Source organism: Salmo salar, chromosome 24 (assembly GCF_965601325.2).
Source record: "Salmo salar chromosome 24, fSalSal1, whole genome shotgun sequence".
Classification (NCBI taxonomy): Eukaryota; Metazoa; Chordata; class Actinopteri; order Salmoniformes; family Salmonidae; genus Salmo; species Salmo salar.
This window is the reverse complement of record NC_138314.1, coordinates 50,741,335-50,765,006: the sequence shown is the minus strand read 5'-3', so window position 1 is coordinate 50,765,006 and position 23,672 is coordinate 50,741,335. Positions and strand designations below refer to the sequence as shown.

Below are 23,672 nucleotides of genomic sequence, written 5' to 3'. Positions count from 1 at the left end.
GAAGTGGGTGTGCATCTTTGAGTGTCTTGCATTTAGCCATCTGAAATCTGTACATAGGCGGAGCCCATCGTCTTTCTTCCACACCATTACTAGAGGGGATGCGTATTCGCTGATGGATTTCCTGATTATTTCCTGTTCTTCCATTTCTGTCAATACTTGTTGTAGTTTCTGGTAGTGGGCAGGCGGAACCCTACGATATGGTAGGCGAAATAGTCTGTCATCTGTGAGCCGAATTCGATGCTCAAAGCCTTTGGCTTTGCCACAATCTGGAGAGCTCTTGGAGAACACATCATTGTAGTTAATAAGTAACTAAACTAATGCCGCTCTTGTTGCTTGACCAACTTTACAGGGTTAATGTCAACCTCTCCCAACCCTACATCTAGCAGTCTCTGCTTCAAATCCATGGAGCCTGTTGTGATGGGCTGCGTCCCTAGAGTTCCATGTTCCATCCTGCAGGAGCCTTGGAAAACTGTGAAGTCCTCCACAGCCAGAAAGGGAGACACATCAGCCAGCTTGCAGTTTCTCTTCAGAGTGATATGTTTGTTCTGATAGGTTAGTGACTTTCATGGGCACCCACCTGTTACCCCACATGGGTGTGATGACTCTGCCCACCATGATGTTTTGTGGCATGGTCTTGGATGAAGTGGGTTCAATTCACAATAGTGCTCCCTGGAGACATTGGCACACTGTTGGGAAGCCTCCCCCATCCTAGATGCTCTTGTTTAGCAAGGAGTGTGACAGCCTGGTTGAGTTTGACTGTCCCCTATTTTCTGGGCATTTCTTCACGCTGTCAACATGTCAGGCTAGTCATCATGTTTTTTTATTTTTTTTATTTAACCAGGTAGGCCAGTTGAGAACAAGTTCTCATTTACAACTGCGACCTGGCCAAAATAAAGCAAAGCAGTTCGACAAAAACAACAACACAGAGTTACACATGGAATAAACAAACGTACAGTCAATAACACAATAGAAAAAAAAGTCTATATACAGTGTGGGCAATTAGAGTGAGGAGGTAAGGCAATAAATAGGCCATAATAGCGAAGTAATTACAATTTAGTAAATTAACACTGGAGTGATAGATGTGCAGATGATGATGTGCAAGTAGAAATACTGGTGTGCAAAAGAGCAAAAAAGTAAATAAAAACAATATGGGGATGAGGTAGGTAGATTGGATGGGCTATTTACAGATGGGCTATGTACAGCTGCAGCGATCGGTAAGCTGCTCAGATAGCTGATGCTTAAAGTTAGTGAGGGAGATATAAGTCAACTTCAGTGATTTTTGTAATTCGTTCCGGTCATTGGCAGCAGAGAACTGGAAGGAAAGGCGGCCAAATGAGGTGTTGGCTTTGGGGATGACCAGTGAGATAAACCTGCTGGAGCGCGTGCTACGGGTGGGTGTTGTTATGGTGACCAGTTAGCTGAGATAAGGCGGAGCTTTACCTAGCATAGACTTATAGATGACCTGGAGCCAGTGGGTCTGGCGCCAAATATGTAACGAGGGCCAGCCAACGAGAGCATACAGGTCGCAGTGGTGGGTAGTATATGGTGATTTGGTAACAAAACGGATGGCACTGTGATAGACTGCATCCAGTTTGCTGAGTATAGTTCTGGAGGCTATTTTGTAAATTACATCGCCGAAGTCGAGGATCGGTAGGATAGTCAGTTTCACAAGGGTATGTTTGGCGGTGTGAGTGAGTGAAGGAGGCTTTGTTGCGAAATAGGAAGCCGATTCTAGATTTAATTATGGATTGGAGATGTTTAATATGAGTCTGGAAGGAGAGTTTACAGTCTAACCAGACACCCAGGTATTTGTAGTTGTCCACATATTCTAAGTCAGAACCATCCAGAGTAGTGATGCTAGTCGGGCGGGCGGGTGCGGGCAGTGATCAGTTGAAGAGCATGCATTTAGTTTTACTAACATTTAAGAGCAGTTGGAGGCCACGGAAGGAGAGTTGTATGGCATTGAAGCTCGTTTGGAGGTTAGTTAACACAGTGTCCAAAGAAGGGCCAGAAGTATACAGAATGGTTTCGTCTGCGTAGAGGTGGATCAGGGAATCACCCGCAGCAAGAGTGACATCGTTGATATATACAAAGAAGAGTCGGGCCGAGAATTGAACCCTGTGGTACCCCCATAGAGACTGCCAGAGGTCCGGACAACAGGCCCTCCGATTTGACACACTGAACTCTATCTGATAAGTAGTTGGTGAACCAGGCGTGGCAATCATTTGAGAAACCAAGCGTAGAGTGGTTGTACCAATGTTCAAGAAGTGATGGTTGCGAAGTACATTCTAACATGAGTCTCCAGTACTTGTCAGTACCCTTCATTTGATGCATGAGGTGCTTTATCAAGTTTGTACCTATAATTAATGAATCATGCTGACCTGGGACTATGAGCACAGGAACTAAACAACTAAACCCATACACGTTAAAATCAGCTTCATACATGCATTTTGGTTGTGCCGTTTTCCTCCCTACACCAATGAGAATGACTGGCTATGACAGTGGCTTCTTCTCTAGATTAATATTTTCCGCAAGCATTCTTTGCTCTGCTGCCTTGCTGGAGCCGGTGTCAAGCATCCCTTTCAATTGGAACTGTTTATTTACAATGACTGGGGCATGAAACAGTTAATCAAATGGTGTTAGTATTTGTATATTCTTCTCTTTGACTGAACCCCTTCTGGTGCTGCACTATATGCGTTCACATATCATCGTTCAAAATCTTCATCACACTCAAGTGTTTGCTTCTCTTGACCTGCATATCCCCCCTCCAAATGTGGGCCAGCTAGTTTACATTACATTACATTACATTTAAGTCATTTAGCAGACGCTCTTATCCAGAGCGACTTACAAAATGGTGCATTCACCTTATGATATCCAGTGGAACAACCACTTTACAATAGTGGATCTAAATCTTTTAAGGGGGGGGGGGGGGGGGGGGGTTAGAAGGATTACTTTATCCTATCCTAGGTATTCCTTAAAGAGGTGGGGTTTCAGGTGTCTCCGGAAGGTGGTGATTGACTCCGCTGTCCTGGCGTCGTGAGGGAGCTTGTTCCACCATTGGGGTGCCAGAGCAGCGAACAGTTTTGACTGGGCTGAGCGGGAACTGTGCTTCCTCAGAGGTAGGGGGGCCAGCAGGCCAGTGGTGGATGAACGCAGTGCCCTTGTTTGGGTGTAGGGCCTGATCAGAGCCTGAAGGTATGGAGATGCCGTTCCCTTCACAGCTCCGTAGGCAATCACCATGGTCTTGTAGCGGAAGTTTAAAAGGCTCCGCTTCATGGGTTGCTTGTGTAGGCTCCTCAGTGTATCTAGGCCCAGGCTTCGGACATTTTTTTTTCCCAGTGACCTGACTCAAAGCATGACAAACACAGACCCTCCCTTCTACAGTGTGCAAGCGTAGAGTGGTTGTACCTTTACACACCTTGCAGTATTTCTTGTAAGAGTACCATTGGTTAGGTGGGTGTTGCGGTCTGTTGTCTGAGTGTTCTGCGATAGCACATGATCAAGTAGACTTATCAAAGTTTGCATGTGTCACGGCCTCATGGTGAAATCCCTGAGCTGTTTCCTTCCTCTCTGTCCCGGCTCAGGAGAAGACCCAGATGCAGACAGTTTCGAAGTAACAAAAGTTTATTACAAAAACAGGGGGGCAGGCAAACGACAGGTCAAGGGCAGGCAGAGGTCAGTAGTCCAGAGCAGAGTCCGAAAGGTACAGAACGGCAGGCAGGCTCAGGGTCAGGCAGAGGTCAGTAATCCAGGGTGGTAAAACAAGGTACAGAACGACAGACAGGCTCAGGGTCAGGGCAAGCAGGATAGTCAAAAACCAGGAATGCAAGAAAACAGGAACTAGAGACAGACAGGAGCACGGGAAAACCGCTGGTACGCTTGACGAAACAAAACGAACTGGCAACAGACAAACAGAGGACACAGGTATAAGTACACTGGGGATAATGGGGAAGATGGGCGACACCTGGAGGGGGGTGGAGACAAGCACAAAAACAGGTGTACTGAGTACTTGTCAGACCCATCCCATCTGAAGCATGGGGGCTCTCTCACATCAGACTGCATGACCAACTTCAATCCAGATAAATTAAGGGTGGGTGTGGCAGTAAATGTCTGGCCTGCGCTGGTGCTCTGAGCATGTACCCCTCTATCCTCCTTCCTCTCACCTTCCTTCCTAATCTGAGCTGATCTAGACTGTCCTATCTGATGAGCGAGTTGTGTGATAAGATTTCCCAAGTCAGGATTGGCCACCTCTGAACTATCTGAGAGGGTGTCACTAGGCATAATTACAGGAGCTGAGGGTGTGTCGTTAGGCACCCGAGTAGAGCAAAAGATTGGTGAATCTACAACATCTATAGTTTTGGCTCTGGTCTGAGGCAACTCCCTGAAAAACCTCCCTCTCCCAAGACCCAGTTCAAGCTCATCACTGGAAACACGGTCTCCTCTTCCAACCATATAAGTCATATTCACTATATGATACCAACTGGCAAGGACCAACTGGCAAGTGTCTTCACTGACATTTTCAACCTCTCCCTGATCAAGTCTGTAATACCCACATGTTTTAAGCAGACCACCATAGTCCCTGTGCCCAAGGAAGCGAAGGTAACCTCCCTAAATGATTACCGCCCCATAGCAACCATGAAGTGCTTTGAAAGGCTGGTCATGGTTCACATCAACACCATCATGCCAGAAACCCTAGACCCTCTCCAATTAGCTTACTGCCCCAACAGATCCACAGATGACGCAATCTCAATCACACTCCACACTGCCCTTTCCCACCTGGACAAAAGGAACACCTATGTGAGAATGCTGTTCATTGATTACAGCTCAGCGTTCAACACCATAGTGCCCTCAAGCTCATCAATAAGCTAAGGACCCTGGGACTAAACACCTCCCTCTGCAACTGGATCCTGGACTTCCTGACGGGCCGGCCCCAGGTGTTAAGAGTAGGGGACCCCTACTGGGACCCCTCAGGGGTGCGTGCTTAGTTCCCTCCTGTACTCCCTGTTCACCCACGACTGCATGGCCAAGCACGACTCCAACACCATCATTAAGTTTGCTGACGACACAACAGTGGTAAGCCTGATCACTGACAACGATGAGACAGCCTATAGGGAGGAGGTCAGAGACCTGGTAGTGTGGTGCCAGGACAACAACCTCTCTCTCAATGTGAGCAAGACAAAGGAGCTGATCGTGGACTATAGGAAAAGGAGGGCCGGACAGGCCCCCATTAACATCGACGGGACTGAAGTGGAGCGGGTCGAGAATTTCAAGTTCCTTGGTGTCCACATCACCAACAAACTATCATGGTCCAAACACACCAAGACAGTTGTGAAGAGGGCACGACAACATATTTTCCCCCTCAGGAAACTGAAAAAAATTCCTCTAAGTTCTACAGCTGCACCATCGAGAGCATCCTGACCGTTTGCATCACCGCCAGGTATGGCAACTGCTCTCTATCTGACCGTAAGGCACTACAGAGGGTAGTGCAAATGGCCCAGTACATCACTGGGGCCAAGCTTCCTGACATCCAGGACCTATATGCTAGGCTGTGTCAGAGGAAGGCCTAACAAATTGTCCAAGATTCCAGTCACAAGTCATATACTGTTCTCTCTGCTACGGCACAGCAAGTGGTACCAGAATGCCATGTCTAGGACCAAAAGGCTCCTTAACAGCTTCTACAACCAAACCATAAGACTGCTGAACAACTAATCAAATGGCCACCCGGACAATTTACATTTACCCCCCTCCTTTGTTTTTACACAGCTGCTACTCGCTGTTTATCATCTATGCATAGTCAATTTACAATTACCTCGACTAACCAGTGCCCCCGCACATTGACTCAGTACCGGTACCCCCTGTATATAGCCTCCACATTGACTCTGTACCGGTACCCCCTGTATATAGCCTCCACATTGACTCAGTACCGGTACCCCCTGTATATAGCCTCCACATTGACTCAGTACCGGTACCCCCTGTATATAGCCTCCACATTGACTCAGTACCGGTACCCCCTGTATATAGCCTCCACATTGACTCAGTACCGGTACCCCCTGTATATAGCCTCCACATTGACTCTGTACCGGTACCACCTGTATATAGCCTCCACATTGACTCTGTACCGTAACACCCTGTATATAGCCTCCACATTGACTCAGTACCGGTACCCCCTGTATATAGCCTCCACATTGACTCAGTACCGGTACCCCCTGTATATAGCCTCCACATTGACTCAGTACCGGTACCCCCTGTATATAGCCTCATTATTGTTATGTACATTTCTTGTGTTACTTTTTGATTGATTCTTGTAAGTAAGCATTTCACAGTAAGGTCTACACCTGTTGTATTTGGCACATGTTAAGAAAGAGCTAGAAAATATTTACTAAATAAACTAAAGTAAAAAAAGTAAAATAAAAAAAAGAGCTGAATATATAGATAAGTCACCTTGTCCGTGAGATTTACATCAAAACGCCAGTGTAAGCCTAACCCTAACCCTAACCTAACCCTAACCTAACCCTAACCCTAACCTAACCCTAACCCTAACCTAACCCTAACCCTAACCTAACCCTAACCCTAACCCTAACCTAACCCTAACCCTAACCCTAACCTAACCCTCAAAACGCCAGTGTAAGCCTAACCCTAACCTAACCCTCAAAACGCCAGGGTAAGCCTATATGAATGGAAGCCTACACAAACTAACCCTAACCCTAACCCTAACCTAACCCTCAAAACGCCAGGGTAAGCCTAACCCTAACCCTAACCTAACCCTCAAAACGCCAGTGTAAGCCTAACCCTAACCCTAACCTAACCATCAAAACGCCAGGGTAAGCCTAACCCTAACCCTAACCTAACCCTCAAAACGCCAGGGTAAGCCTAACCCTAACCCTAACCTAACCCTCAAAACGCCAGTGTAAGCCTATATGAATGGAAGCCTACACAAACTAACCCTAACCCTATTCCTAACCCTAACTCTAATCCTAACCCTAACCCAAAACGCCAGTGTAAGCCTATATGAATGGAAGCCTACACAAACTAACCCTAACCCTAACCCTACACAGCTGTTATTTTAAGTGTTTCTAAAATCCCCCAATGGAAAAAGGAATGGAGGAAAAACGATTGGTTTGGCCGCTAGGTTTTATTGGTATTATGACACGTCCACTGTGGGGCTCTATTGAGGACAGTGCAATGTTCCTCTTCCACTCAGCTCAGCACCAGGTGCAGCTCATCAACAGTAATTAGGGTTAGGGTTAATCAACAGTAATTGCTATCATCCCACTGAACTCACTGTTCTGATCAGAACAATATCTATCCGGTCGACTTCAGAGATCAAACATAGTATTTAACCTCTTGACGGTCGCCTAGGATAGGGGGCGCTACAGCGATTTTAGAAAAAAAATTGTGCCCATTTTAAATGGCCTCCTACTCAAACTCAGAAGCTAGGATATGCATATAATTAATAGTTGTGGATAGAAAACACCCTAAAGTTTCTAAAACTGTTTGAATGGTGTCTGTGAGTATAACAGAACTCATATGGCAGTCAAAACCCCGAGACAGATCGTAACAGGATGTGGAATTCTGAATTGCGGACTCAACTTCATCACTTTGCCTATAAATCACACCGTGAGCTATGGTTCATTGAGCACTTCCTATGGCTTCCACTAGATGTCCCCAGTCTTTACAAAGGGGTTTGAGTCTTCTACTGTGAAAACTGACAGAATGAGAGTCTGTGGAACGTGGTCACATGGGGAGGGCCATCACCATTATGACGCCAGTGCCCCTGGCTACCCTCCCCTTTCAAAACGTTTTGAAAGACGATGCAATCGTCCCCCTTGAATATTATTGGAGCTCTGGTTGAAAAAGGCCCTAAAGATTTATGTTATACAACGTTTGACATGTTTGAACGAACTTAAATATATTTTTTTTTTGCATTTTGGTAAGAGAGGAGTCCCGCGGACGACGGTACATTTGGTGCAGCCTTCAGAACGCGCTAACAACAAGAAGCTATTGGGACATAAATGATTAACTTTTTCGAACGAAAATACATTTGTTGTGGACCTGGGATTTTTGGAAGTGCCTTCTGATGAAGATAATCAAAGGTAAGGGATTATTGACAATAGTATACAAGAGTAGATTTGATATGCGATTGTTCCAAGATTGCGCTGACCTGTAACGGTAGCCTATTTTTCTGAGTATCGCATCCCCTTTTATCGCAAAGTGTGATTACCCAGTAAAGTTATTTTTAAATCTGGCATTGTGGGTGCTTTCAAGAGATGTTAATCTATAATTCTTAGAATGACAATATTACATTTTAAAAATGTTTTCGAATAGTAATTTAGTAAATTGTAGCGCTGCTTCACCGGATGCATTTGAGGGAAAATACTTAGTCAACGTCACACGCCGATGTAAAATACTGTTTTTATATATAAATATGAACTTTATCGAACAAAAGAATGCATGTATTGTGTAACATGATGTCCTAGGAGTGTCATCTGATGAAGATTGTCAAAGGTTAGTGCTGCATTTAGCAGTTTTTTGGTTATTTGTGATGCATGTGGTTGGTCGGAAAATGTCCGATTTTAAAATAGCTTTTTGGTGAAAGCACATTTTGCAATATTCTAAGTACATAGCCCAGGCATCACGGGCAAGCTATTTAGACACCCGGCAAGTTTAGCACTCACCATAATCAGATTTACTATTATAAAAGTTGCGTTTTTCCGCCTTCTGAGAGCCTATGGCAGCCGTAGGAAGTGTCACGGGACAGCTAAGATCCTCACTCTTCAATAAACAGAGACAAGAAGAACGACACCTTGTCAGACAGGCCACTTCCTGAATGAAACCTTCTCAGATTTTTGCCTGCCAAATGAGTTCTGTTTTACTCACAGACACCATTCAAACAGTTTTATAAACTTTAGGGTGTTTTCTATCCATATGTAATAAGTATATGCATATTCTAGTTATTGGGTAGGAGTGGTAACCAGATAAAATCGGGTACGTTTTTTATCCGGCGGTGTAAATACTGCCCCCTAGCCCTAACAGGTTTTAAACCTCCAAGCTGTTTCCCAAAACCATTGTTACTGAAATTGCACTTGAAAACACTTGTTATTTACTGACAGCCTCAGGCCACTCATAGAACAGCTAAGTGATTTGTTAGATGTGTTTTTGCCCTTTCGCATCACGTTATACACAAAAGATTGCCACAAATCTTTTTAGACATTTGACATTTTAGTAGAAGCTCGTATCCAGAGTGACTTACAGGAGAAATTGGGGTTAAGTGCCTTGCTCAAGGGTACATCAACAGATTTTTCACCTAGTCGGCTCAGGGACGCAAACCAGCAACCTTTTGGTTTCTGGCCCAATACTCCTAACTGCTACCCTACCAGCCGCCCATAGAATCAAGATGTTTATAGAATCAAGATGTTTATCTGTCTCTCTGTGACCGCCAAATATTACTTCAAATCAAATGTATTCATAAAGCCCTTCTTACATCAGCTGATATCTCAAAGTGCTGTACAGAAACCCAGCCTAAAACCCCAAACAGCAAGCAATGCAGGTGTAGAAGCACGGTGGCTAGGAAAAACTCCCTAGAAAGGCCAAAACCTAGGAAGAAACCTAGAGAGGAACCAGGCTATAAGGGGTGGCCAGTCCTCTTCTGGCTGTGCCGGGTGGAGATTATAACAGAACATGGCCAAGATGTTCAAATGTTCATAGATGACCAGCAGGGTCAAATAATAATAATCACAGTGGTTGTCGAGGGTGCAACAGGTCAGCACCTATATACAAAGTTGCCAATGTCTTTCAATTTTTACAAACAAGCAACGGATTAAAGAATAACTGAACAGTGAGACGACTGCTGAGATAGCGCAAGATAAATAGAGTAGGCTACATAGACCTATACAGTGTATTTCAATCATGGGCTATTGAAATAAATGTAATGTTCAATCAATTTAGTTATTTTTTCTAATTGTCGGCTATAATATGTAATTTTTGCATCGATATACTGTATTTCATGATGTGTAACCGCAATCTGTGATTCGGTGCGTTATTGAGGCATTATTAGAATAATCCGCCTCAAAATGGCTATTAGCAGTGTTAGATAATCATATATTTCTCAGAGCTGATCCATCGTCAACATTGTGGAATAATTCAAATTTGAAAAAGCCTATCCGAGTGCACTGTGTCTTTTTAGATTCTATCAGTATCATGACTCGATGATGGACATGGGGAACGGTGTCTCTGCGTGGTGTTTTGGGAAATGCATGTTACATCTTCAGCCATGGTAGGAACGATGCATCGTTAAAACACTCTTGAAAGGATATGCATATTCTTGATACCATTTGAAAGGAAAAACTTTGAAGTTTGTGGAAATGTGAAATTAATGTTGGAGAATATAAGTCATTAGATTTGATAAAAGATAGTACAAAGAAAAACATGTTTTTTTTGTTTGTTTTGTACCATCATCTTTGAAATGCAAGAGAAAGGCCATAATTTATTATTCCAGCCCAGGTGCAATTTAGATTTTGGCCACTAGATGCAGTGTATGTGCAAAGTTTTAGACTGATCCAATGACCCATTGCATATCTGTTCAAAATGTTGTATCAAGACTGCCCAAACAAGACTGCTTAATTGGTTTATTAATACATTTTCAAGTTCATAATTGTGCACTCTCCTCAAACAATAGCATGGATTATTTCACTGTAATAGCTACTGTAAATTGGACAGTGCAGTTAGAATAACAAGAATTTAAGCTTTCCGCCCATATCAGATATGTATATGTCCTGGGATCTGTTTTTGTGTCACAGATTTCTTCGTCGCTAGACGATATAGCGAAATCATCGTCGGAGAATGTGGACCAATACGCAGAGGAGTTAGTGCTCATCATCTTAATTTATTAAACGAATGTGAACACGGAGGAAAAACAAGAAAACGAAATAAGACTAGTGACAGTTTTACAGGCATAAATAACGCAGTGCAAAATACAACTACCCACAAAACACAAAGACAAACACACCCTATTATATAGGACTCCCAATCAAAGGCAACTCAACACACCTGCCTTCAATTGGGAGTCCAACCCCAATTAACTATACATAGAAAAACAAACCTAGAACCTATACCAACCACTAACACCCCACTACACCACACACAAAACCCCAAAATACAAAACAAATATACCTCTGCCACGTCCTGACCAAATATAATACAACTAATACCTACATATTGGTCAGGACGTGACATTTTGTTACTTACAACCTCATGCTAATCACATTAGCCTACGTTAGCTCAACCGTCCCACAGGGGGGACACTGATCTGTAGAGGTTAATTAAGATGCCTTTAATAACCCGGGCCCTGTTTAGCTTGTAATATTGCTCTTCTGACATCTTGCACTGTTACATGCTTTGTATATGAAGATGGTATAAAATAACAAGGTATATGAATGGGGAAACCCTGTCATGCCCCCCCCAGGTGGATCAAGTTTGAGGAGAAGGTGGAGAAGGGAGGAGAGCGTTGGAGTAAACCCCACGTGGCCACACTGTCGCTCCACAGCCTGATGGAGCTGCGGACCTGCATCGAGAAAGGAACCATCATGCTGGAACTGGAGGCCTCCACACTGCCACAGGTTGTTGGTAAGAAAACAACTGTACTACATTATCATTGACCATATTATCACTGACCAGACCTTTACTACATTATGACTGACCATATTATCACTGACCAGACCTTTACTACATTATGACTGACCATATTATCACTGACCCGACCTTTACTACATTATGACTGACCATATTATCACTGACCCGACCTTTACTACATTATGACTGACCATATTATCACTGACCCGACCTTTACTACATTATGACTAACCATATTATCACTGACCCGACCTTTACTACATTATGACTAACCATATTATCACTGACCCGACCTTTACTACATTATGACTAACCATATTATCACTGACCCGACCTTTACTACATTATGACTTGTACTCCAGCCCAGTTCTGGTCCATATACAGTTTAATGACTTACTGCAGCCCAGTTCTGGTCCGTATACAGTTGAATGACTTACTCCAGCCCAGTTCTGGTCCGTATACAGTTTAATGACTTACTCCAGCCCAGTTCTGGTCCATATACAGTTTAATGACTTACTCCAGCCCAGTTATAGTCCATATACACTATACAATAATAATATATGCCATTTAACAGATACTTTTATCCAAAGTGACTTACAGTCATGCATGCATATGTTGCTTACATTTGGGTATTCCCAGGAATTGAACACACTATCCTGGCATTGCAAGAGCCATGCTCTACCAACTGTGCTACAGAGGACCACAGATATGGACTTACAATTTGACTGTCCATGTGGCTTACAGAACACTGAAAGGAGGTATACTTGAAAGTGGTGAGCAATTATATCTTAGGTTGATAGTTGCTCAATTGGTTTCAATAGCCATGTCTGTTCTATAAATTATATGCCCACTGGGCCTGTTCTTTGTGATATATCTAGCTCAGTTTAGTGATGTTCTTTCAGCTTGGCCACTATAGCAGAGCAGGTTCACCGCTGAGTGCTTCTGTTCAGCACAGCAAAGAGCTTCCCCCACTTCCCTGAATAACCCTAACCCTGAGGCCACAAGCACAGGGTCAGTGGGGGTTGAGGGATGGAGGGATGGAGGGGGGGTGGAGGGGGGGATGGAGGGAGGGAGGGAGAGGGTGGAGGGAGGGAGGGGGTGGAGGGATGGAGGGAGGGGGTGGAGGGATGGAGGGAGAGGGTGGAGGGATGGAGGGAGGGGGTGGAGGGATGGAGGGAGGGGATGGAGGGAGAGGGTGGAGGGAGGGAGGGGGTGGAGGGATGGAGGGAGGGGGTGGAGGGATGGAGGGAGGGGGTGGAGGAGGGGTGGAGGGATGGAGGGAGGGGAGGGAGGGGGTGGAGGGATGGAGGGAGAGGGTGGAGGGATGGAGGGGGGGATGGGGGGTGGAGGGGGGGTGTAAGGGGGTGGAGGGATGGAGGGAGGGGGTGGTGGAGGGGGTGGGGGGAAGGGATGGGGGGGTGTAAGGGGGTGGAGGAATGGAGGGAGGGGGTGGGGGGATGGAGGGAGGGGGTGGAGAGATGGAGAGATGGAGGGAGGGGGGGTGGAGGGGGTGGATGGGGGGGAAGGGATTGGGGGGTGGAGGGGGGATGTAAGGGGGTGGAGGGATGGAGGGAGGGGGTGGAGGAATGCCATTTAGAATCTCCTCCTTAATGATGATCCCTTCCTTTCCCTTCACCTCATATCTCTCTTCCCTATGTCTCATCCTTCCCTCCCATCTCATTGGCCCGTTGGCTCTCTGGACGGAGGGGAGGAGGAGGGAATGAGAGGAGATGGAGAGGAAGATGTATCACTTTAATTGATTTATGTGCAGTAATGCTGTGTGCTGGGCTGTGTGAGGGGATCCCTGCTAGGAGGCCAGCTATCTGAAGGACTGGCCATTACAGCCAGTAGCAATCAGAAAGAGCCTGGGGCCGCTAACCTTGTTCAGGATTCTGACCCACTTTTTTTTTTAAATACCTTAGACTGAGCTGTGAGGAGATGCCGTGGCAAGACACTCTCATGTAGCACCAGGGACTAAAAACTGGCCTTCCATTTCGTTCTTAAGATAGGACAAGGCATTTCTAATCTACCAAATCAAATCAAACCAGGGACTTGGAACAGGCCTTTCATTTTGCTCTTAAAACAGGACAAGGCATTTCTAATCTACCAAATCAAATCAAAATGAAACTTTAGTTATCACATGCGCTGAATACAACAGGTGTAGAACTTACTGTGAAATGCTTACTTACAAGCCCTCTACCAACATTGCAGTTTTAAGAAAATAGAGTTAAGAAAATATTTACAAAATAAATTTAAGTAAGAAAAAAAAGAGAAAAAAAAGGAAAACAATAAAATATCAATGTGGAGGCTATATACAGGGTATTACGGTACAGAGTCAATGTGGAGGCTATATACAGGGTGTTACGGTACAGAGTCGATGTGGAGGCTATATACAGGGGGTACCGGTACAGAGTCAATGTGGAGGCTATATACAGGGGGTACCGGTACAGAGTCAATGTGGAGGCTATATACAGGGGGTACCGGTACAGAGTCAATGTGGAGGCTATATACAGGGGGTACCGGTACAGAGTCAATGTGGAGGCTATATACAGGGGGTACCGGTACAGAGTCAATGTGGAGGCTATATACAGGGTATTACGGTACAGAGTCAATGTAGAGGCTATATACAGGGGGTACCGGTACAGAGTCAATGTGGAGGCTATATACAGGGTGTTACGGTACAGAGTCAATGTGGAGACTATATACAGGGTATTACGGTACAGAGTCAATGTGGAGGCTATATACAGGGTATTACGGTACAGAGTCAATGTGGAGGCTATATACAGGGTATTACGGTACAGAGTCAATGTGGAGGCTATATACAGGGTATTACGGTACAGAGTCAATGTGGAGGCTATATACAGGGTATTACGGTACAGAGTCAATGTGGAGGCTATATACAGGGGGTACCGGTACAGAGTCAATGTGGAGACTATATACAGGGTATTACGGTACAGAGTCAATGTGGAGGCTATATACAGGGGGTACCGGTACAGAGTCAATGTGGAGGCTATATACAGGGTATTACGGTACAGAGTCAATGTGGAGGCTATATACAGGGTATTACGGTACAGAGTCAATGTGGAGGCTATATACAGGGTATTACGGTACAGAGTCAATGTGGAGGCTATATACAGGGTATTACGGTACAGAGTCAATGTGGAGGCTATATACAGGGTATTACGGTACAGAGTCAATGTGGAGGCTATATACAGGGGGTACCGGTACAGAGTCAATGTGGAGGCTATATACAGGGTATTACGGTACAGAGTCAATGTGGAGGCTATATACAGGGGGTACCGGTACAGAGTCAATGTGGAGGCTATATACAGGGGGTACCGGTACAGAGTCAATGTGGAGGCTATATACAGGGTATTACGGTACAGAGTCAATGTGGAGGCTATATACAGGGTATTACGGTACAGAGTCAATGTGGAGGCTATATACAGGGGGTACCGGTACAGAGTCAATGTGGAGGCTATATACAGGGGGTACCGGTACAGAGTCAATGTGGAGGCTATATACAGGGGGTACCGGTACAGAGTCAATGTGGAGGCTATATACAGGGGGTACCGGTACAGAGTCAATGTGGAGGCTATATACAGGGGGTACCGGTACAGAGTCAATGTGGAGGCTATATACAGGGGGTACCGGTACAGAGTCAATGTGGAGGCTATATACAGGGGGTACCGGTACAGAGTCAATGTGGAGGCTATATACAGGGGGTACCGGTACAGAGTCAATGTGGAGGCTATATACAGGGGGTACTGGTACAGAGTCAATGTGGAGGCTATATACAGGGGGTACCGGTACAGAGTCAATGTGGAGGCTATATACAGGGGGTACCGGTACAGAGTCAATGTGGAGGCTATATACAGGGGGTACCGGTACAGAGTCAATGTGGAGGCTATATACAGGGGGTACCGGTACAGAGTCAATGTGGAGGCTATATACAGGGGGTACCGGTACAGAGTCAATGTGGAGGCTATATACAGGGGGTACCGGTACAGAGTCAATGTGGAGGCTATATACAGGGGGTACCGGTACAGAGTCAATGTGGAGGCTATATACAGGGGGTACCGGTACAGAGTCAATGTTGAGGCTATATACAGGGTGTTACGGTACAGAGTCAATGTGGAGGCTATATACAGGGTGTTACGGTACAGAGTCAATGTGGAGGCTATATACAGGGTATTACGGTACAGAGTCAATGTGGAGGCTATATACAGGGGGTACCGGTACCGAGTCAATGTGGAGGCTATATACAGGGGGTACCGGTACAGAGTCAATGTGGAGGCTATATACAGGGGGTACCGGTACCGAGTCAATGTGGAGGCTACATACAGGGGGTACCGGTACAGAGTCAATGTGGAGGCTATATACAGGGGGTACCGGTACAGAGTCAATGTGGAGGATATATACAGGGGGTACCGGTACGGAGTCAATGTGGAGGCTACATACAGGGGGTACCGGTACAGAGTCAATGTGGAGGCTATATACAGGGGGTACCGGTACAGAGTCAATGTGGAGGATATATACAGGGGGTACCGGTACGGAGTCAATGTGGAGGGGTACAGGTTAGTAATGAGGCTATATACAGGGGGTACCGGTACCGAGTCAATGTGGAGGGGTACAGGTTAGTAATGAGGCTATATACAGGGGGTACCGGTACCGAGTCAATGTGTGGGGGTACAGGTTAGTAATGAGGCTATATACAGGGGGTACCGGTACCGAGTCAATGTGTGGGGGTACAGGTTAGTAATGAGGCTATATACAGGGGGTGCCGGTACTGAGTCAATGTGTGGGGGTACCGGTGAGTCGAGGTAATTTGCATATGTAGGTAGGGGTAAAGTCACTATTCACAGATAATAAAGAGTGAGTGGGGGGGTGTGTCAATGTAAATAGTCCAGGTGGCCATTTGATGAATTGTTCAACGATCTTATGGCTTGGGGGTAGAAGCTGTTGGGGGTAGAAGCTGTTGGGGGTAGAAGCTGTTGGGGGTAGAAGCTGTTTGGGGTAGAAGCTGTCGGGGGTAGAAGCTGTCGGGGGTAGAAGCTGTCGGGGGTAGAAGCTGTTAAGGAACATGAAGGTAACACCATCAGGTCTTATTGAATATAACACCCTCAATGTGATGGATGGTGGTAACACCATCAGGTCTTATTGAATATAACACCCTCAATGTGATGGATGGTGGTAACACCATCAGGTCTTATTGAATATAACACCCTCAATGTGATGGATGGTGGTAACACCATCAGGTCTTATTGAATATAACACCCTCAATGTGATGGATGGTGGTAACACCATCAGGTCTTATTGAATATAATACCCTCGATGTGATGGATGGTGGTAACACCATCAGGTCTTATTGAATATAATACTCTCAATGTGATGGATGGTGGTACACCAACAGGTCTTGATGTGGTTAACCCTAACCCTCAATGTGATGGATGGTGGTACACCAACAGGTCTTGATGTGGTTAACCCTAACCCTCAATGTGATGGATGGTGGTACACCAACAGGTCTTATTGAATATAATACCCTCGATGTGATGGATGGTGGTACACCAACAGGTCTTGATGTGGTTAACCCTAACCCTCAATGTGATGGATGGTGGTACACCAACAGGTCTTGATGTGGTTAACCCTAACCCTCAATGTGATGGATGGTGGTACACCATCAGGTCTTGATGTGGTTAACCCTAACCCTCAATGTGATGGATGGTGGTACACCAACAGGTCTTGATGTGGTTAACCCTAACCCTCGATGTGATGGATGGTTGTCCGTCCTTTCTGACTGTTGTTATGTTTGTTTCCAGTCTGTTGGACAAACAGTCGAACTAGATGTCTTTCTCGCTCTGATAGTGAACCGTTTTGGACAACATACTGGTAGTGCCTTGGCATAGTTTTAAAGCTGCTTTACAGTTACTCTAACTATATACATCACATTTCAATCAAATTCATTTTTACAGTGGCCTGTGTCACAGTGATGTCACGAACATTGTATTGTCGTCGACATTGTCGTTGATGTTACGAAGTATAAATACAAAACATGACATCAGCAGCCAGGTTGTACTAATAGCATACCTGCTCTCTTTTAACACCAATAAATACAGTAACAGTTTACCTGTTATAGAGAGCAGTAGCAGTAACAGTTTACCTGTTATAGAGAGCAGTAGCAGTAACAGTTTACCTGTTATAGAGAGCAGTAGTAGTAACAGTTTACCTGTTATAGAGAGCAGTAGCAGTAACAGTTTACCTGTTATAGAGAGCAGTAGCAGTAACAGTTTACCTGTTATAGAGAGCAGTAGTCAGTAACAGTTTACCTGTTATAGAGAGCAGTAGTAGTAACAGTTTACCTGTTATAGAGAGCAGTAGTAGTAACAGTTTACCTGTTATAGAGAGCAGTAACAGTTTACCTGTTATAGAGAGCAGTAGCAGTAACAGTTTACCTGTTATAGAGAGCAGTAACAGTTTACCTGTTATAGAGAGCAGTAACAGTTTACCTGTTATAGAGAGCAGTAGTCAGTAACAGTTTACCTGTTATAGAGAGCAGTAGCAGTAACAGTTTACCTGTTATAGAGAGCAGTAGTAGTAACAGTTTACCTGTTATAGAGAGCAGTAGCAGTAACAGTTTACCTGTTATAGAGAGCAGTAGCAGTAACAGTTTACCTGTTATAGAGAGCAGTAGCAGTAACAGTTTACCTGTTATAGAGAGCAGTAACAGTTTACCTGTTATAGAGAGCAGTAGTAGTAACAGTTTACCTGTTATAGAGAGCAGTAGCAGTAACAGTTTACCTGTTATAGAGAGCAGTAGCAGTAACAGTTTACCTGTTATAGATAGGATATGTCAACGTAGCAAGCCAGACAACTAAAAGTAACTTTCTAAACAGTGTTATCGTTCTTTGCTAGCTTGTAGTGATTTCTTCCTCTGCTCCTCCATCCCTCCATCTCTCTCTGTCTCCATCTTCCTCTGCTCCTCCATCCCTCCATCTTCCTCTGCTCCTCCATCCCTCCATCTCTCTCTGTCTCCATCTTCCTCTGCTCCTCCATCCCTCCATATTGCTCTGCTCCTCCATCCCTCCATCTTCCTCTGCTCCTCCATCTTCCTCTGCTCCTCCATCCCTCCATATTGCTCTGCTCCTCCATCCCTCCATCTCGCTCTGTCTCTAACAGAGTTGATCACAAACAGCCAGATAGAGAGCGGTCTGCTGAAGGCGGAGCTAAAGGACAAGGTGACATACACGTTGCTACGGAAACATCGCCACCAGACGAAGAAGTCCAACCTGCGCTCGCTAGCTGACATCGGCAAGACGGTCTCCAGTGCAAGTAGGCGCTTTACCAACCTGGATAATGCTATTACAGGTGCCAGTTTGGTGCAGTGTCTTTACCAACCTGGATAATGCTATTACAGGTGCCAGTTTGGTGCAGTGTCTTTACCAACCTGGATAACGCTATTACAGGTGCCAGTTTGGTGCAGTGTCTTTACCAACCTGGATAATGCTATTACAGGTGCCAGTTTGGTGCAGTGTCTTTACCAACCTGGATAACGCTATTACAGGTGCCAGTTTGGTGCAGTGTCTTTACCAACCTGGATAATGCTAATACAGGTGCCAGTTTGGTGCAGTGTCTTTACCAACCTGGATAATGCTAATACAGGTGCCAGTTTGGTGCAGTGTCTTTACCAACCTGGATAACGCTATTACAGGTGCCAGTTTGGTGCAGTGTCTTTACCAACCTGGATAATGCTAATACAGGTGCCAGTTTGGTGCAGTGTCTTTACCAACCTGGATAACGCTATTACAGGTGCCAGTTTGGTGCAGTGTCTTTACCAACCTGGATAATGCTATTACAGGTGCCAGTTTGGTGCAGTGTCTTTACCAACCTGGATAATGCTAATACAGGTGTCACCTTTAATCTGCCATGTTTTTTATAATTTCCCCATCAATGTTTGTTAGGCATCAATATTTTGGAAAATATCTTGTTTTTGGTGTTTGTGTTCTCAACGCAGGTTTCTTATATTTCTTGAGGTGAAAAGTTTGGTGGACAGGCAGACAGTGTAAAGTTCTATCAGTGAACCTTTACTGCCCCCCCATCAGCACACATCACCTTTAAGAAAACAGTTCAGATGCCCCAATCAGCACACATCACCTTTAAGAAAACAGTTGAGATGCCCCCATCAGCACACATCACCTTTAAGAAAACAGTTGAGATTCCTAGACAGAGGGGTCCACCCATCCATGGCATTAGGAAACATTCCACATGTTAATTAGATGTGAAAACATGTGATTTGTTGATTCTGTAGAGTAAATGCTGATAGCTGTTGGACATTTAGGACCAGATTGGTTGATTCTGTAGAGTAAATGCTGATAGCTGTTGAACATGTAGGGCCAGATTTTAAATGTGCCAAGTTTGCATAATATTCACATTTAAGAAATGGAACGAAAAGTCCTAAACCTCAAGTGAACTGTACTGAATATAGTTCCTTATCGAACATGGATGCTCTATTGCAGAACAGTAGAACCAAGTCATTCACATCAGTTTAGATGTAGAAATCATTTAGTTAAGCTGAGGCTGTTCTGCAGTTGAACTTTTCATTTCATCTTTCATTGCTGTAAAATCATAACACTGAATTCATCATCACACACAGATTTTTGTTTGATTATATTAATCAATGATAAATGAAATAAATCTATGGTTGGAACAGATTTCCTGGTATTAACATGGAAGGTTGCCCAGGTAACCTTGGGTCTGTAAATGATCTGTTATTTACTTCCTGCTCTGACATTTCTAACAATGACTGGTTAATGGAACATCGAAGTCATCGATCTGTTTTATTGTTGTTGTCGTGGTGAAAAGGATATTTTAATTCATTAGTAGAATTTTTCACATCGATTTGCGTGTATCATCTAGCTTTGGTTTTCAATAAAAGACACTATATAATACCAGATTGGTTTCACAGTAACTTTATGCAGTTACTGCTAACATCACCCCCATGTTCTCCAAAACACAATACAATAGAGGCAGGATACTTGTCCACGTGATTAAGCATTTATATAATGTAGCAAAAATGACTAACTCATTTTCAACCAAATGAGCACTTACTGCCTTTTTGCTTGGTAGGTCAGTATAGTGGTCTAACATAACAGATCCAATGTAACTATAGTGATCTAACATAACAGATCCAATGTAACTATAGTGATCTAACATAACAGATCCAATGTAACTATAGTGATCTTTAACAGATCCAGTGTAACTATAGTGATCTAACATAACAGATCCAATGTAACTATAGTGATCTAACATAACAGATCCAGTGTAACTATAGTGATCTAACATAACAGATCCAGTGTAACTATAGTGATCTAACATAACAGATCCAATGTAACTATAGTGATCTAACGTAACAGATCCAATGTAACTATAGTGATCTAACATAACAGATCCAATGTAACTATAGTGATCTAACATAACAGATCCAGTGTAACTATAGTGATCTAACATAACAGATCCAGTGTAACTATAGTGATCTAACATAACAGATCCAATGTAACTATAGTGATCTAACATAACAGATCCAATGTAACTATAGTGATCTAACATAACAGATCCAATGTAACTATAGTGATCTAACATAACAGATCCAATGTAACTATAGTGATCTTTAACAGATCCAATGTAACTATAGTGATCTAACATAACAGATCCAGTGTAACTATAGTGATCTTTAACAGATCCAATGTAACTATAGTGATCTAACATAACAGATCCAATGTAACTATAGTGATCTAACATAACAGATCCAATGTAACTATAGTGATCTAACATAACAGATCCAATGTAACTATAGTGATCTTTAACAGATCCAATGTAACTATAGTGATCTAACATAACAGATCCAATGTAACTATAGTGATCTAACATAACAGATCCAATGTAACTATAGTGATATAACATAACAGATCCAATGTAACTATAGTGATCTTTAACAGATCCAATGTAACTATAGTGATCTAACATAACAGATCCAATGTAACTATAGTGATCTAACATAACAGATCCAATGTAACTATAGTGATCTTTAACAGATCCAATGTAACTATAGTGATCTAACATAACAGATCCAATGTAACTATAGTGATCTAACATAACAGATCCAATGTAACTATAGTGATCTAACATAACAGATCCAATGTAACTATAGTGATCTTTAACAGATCCAATGTAACTATAGTGATCTAACATAACAGATCCAATGTAACTATAGTGATCTAACATAACAGATCCAATGTAACTATAGTGATATAACATAACAGATCCAATGTAACTATAGTGATCTTTAACAGATCCAATGTAACTATAGTGATCTAACATAACAGATCCAATGTAACTATAGTGATCTAACATAACAGATCCAATGTAACTATAGTGATCTTTAACAGATCCAATGTAACTATAGTGATCTAACATAACAGATCCAATGTAACTATAGTGATCTTTAACAGATCCAATGTAACTATAGTGATCTAACATAACAGATCCAATGTAACTATAGTGATCTAACATAACAGATCCAATGTAACTATAGTGATCTAACATAACAGATCCAATGTAACTATAGTGATCTAACATAACAGATCCAATGTAACCAAGTATGTCCAAGCCGAAACTCTGTTCTTTCCAGATAACCATCTTTCACTCTGCTTCACCAGTTAATCTATCACTTCCTGTTCTATCTGCTTCTCTTTTAACCCTACCCTTACTCATTTGATTCTGTCTGTCTAACTTACACTGTATAATTCCACTGCTTCTGTCTGTCTAACTAACACTTGCCCTTGATTAATCCACTATTTTTCTCCCTCCTTCTATCTTTCCTTTTTTCCATTCCTTCTGCTCCCTTTGCTTCTGTCTTCCGTGGGTTGGGTTCTGCCATTTAAGCCCGTAGTCCGCTTGAAAACTCAGTGCCTTGTCTAACAGTCCGTGCCTCAATGGAGGAGCTGCAGACCGAACGAAGCCCCAGCATGGACTGGCTTAGTAAGTCATGCTACTGTATTGTAGATCTCCAGCATCATAGACTGGCCAAGTATGTTCTCATTCGAATTCTGGAGCTACTGTTGGTCCATAGAGCCAAACAACTAGCTGTCCCCATTCCCCCACTGTATCCTAGCCCCACTGTATCCTAGCCCCACTGTATCCTAGCCCCACTGTATCCTAGCCCCACTGTATCCTAGCCCCACTGTATCCCTAGCCCCACTGTATCCTAGCCCCACTGTATCCTAGCCCCACTGTATCCTCTGTATCCTAGCCCCACTGTATCCTAGCCCACTGTATCCTAGCCTCACTGTATCCTAGCCCCACTGTATCCTCTGTATCCTAGCCCCTCTGTATCCTAGCCCCACTGTATCCTCTGTATCCTAGCCCCTCTGTATCCTAGCCCCACTGTATCCTAATCCTAGCCCCACTGTATCCTAGCCCCACTGTATCCTCTGTATCCTAGCCCCACTGTATCCTAGCCCCACTGTATCCTCTGTATCCTAGCCCCTCTGTATCCTAGCCCCACTGTATCCTAATCCTAGCCCCACTGTATCCTAGCCCCACTGTATCCTAGCCCCTCTGTATCCTAGCCCCACTGTATCCTAGCCCCACTGTATCCTAGCCCCACTGTATCCTAGCCCCACTGTATCCTAGCCCCACTGTATCCTAGCCCCACTGTATCCTTTGTATCCTAGCCCCACTGTATCCTAGCCCCACTGTATCCTAGCCTCACTGTATCCTAGCCCCACTGTATCCTCTGTATCCTAGCCCCTCTGTATCCTAGCCCCACTGTATCCTCTGTATCCTAGCCCCTCTGTATCCTAGCCCCACTGTATCCTAGCCCCACTGTATCCTCTGTATCCTAGCCCCACTGTATCCTCTGTATCCTAGCCCCTCTGTATCCTAGCCCCACTGTATCCTAATCCTAGCCCCACTGTATCCTAGCCCCACTGTATCCTAGCCCCTCTGTATCCTAGCCCCACTGTATCCTCTGTATCCTAGCCCCACTG

The 23,672-nt window shown here is 44.1% G+C and overlaps 1 protein-coding gene across 5 annotated transcripts in view; it reads left to right on the top strand.

Annotated features, from left to right (window-relative positions):
• Positions 1 to 23,672, top strand: part of slc4a4a (solute carrier family 4 member 4a) — a 220,119-nt gene that overhangs the window by 94,412 nt on the left and 102,035 nt on the right. For 3 of the 5 annotated variants that reach the window (XM_045706588.2, XM_045706590.2, XM_045706589.2), the window contains exons 6-8: positions 11,462 to 11,622; positions 18,805 to 18,957; positions 22,567 to 22,662. In XM_045706588.2, the coding sequence (XP_045562544.1) occupies positions 11,462 to 11,622; positions 18,805 to 18,957; positions 22,567 to 22,662 (410 nt within the window). The remainder of the gene's footprint in view (positions 1 to 11,461; positions 11,623 to 18,804; positions 18,958 to 22,566; positions 22,663 to 23,672) is intronic. The other 2 variants (XM_045706591.2, XM_045706592.2) reach the window with 1 other exon arrangement.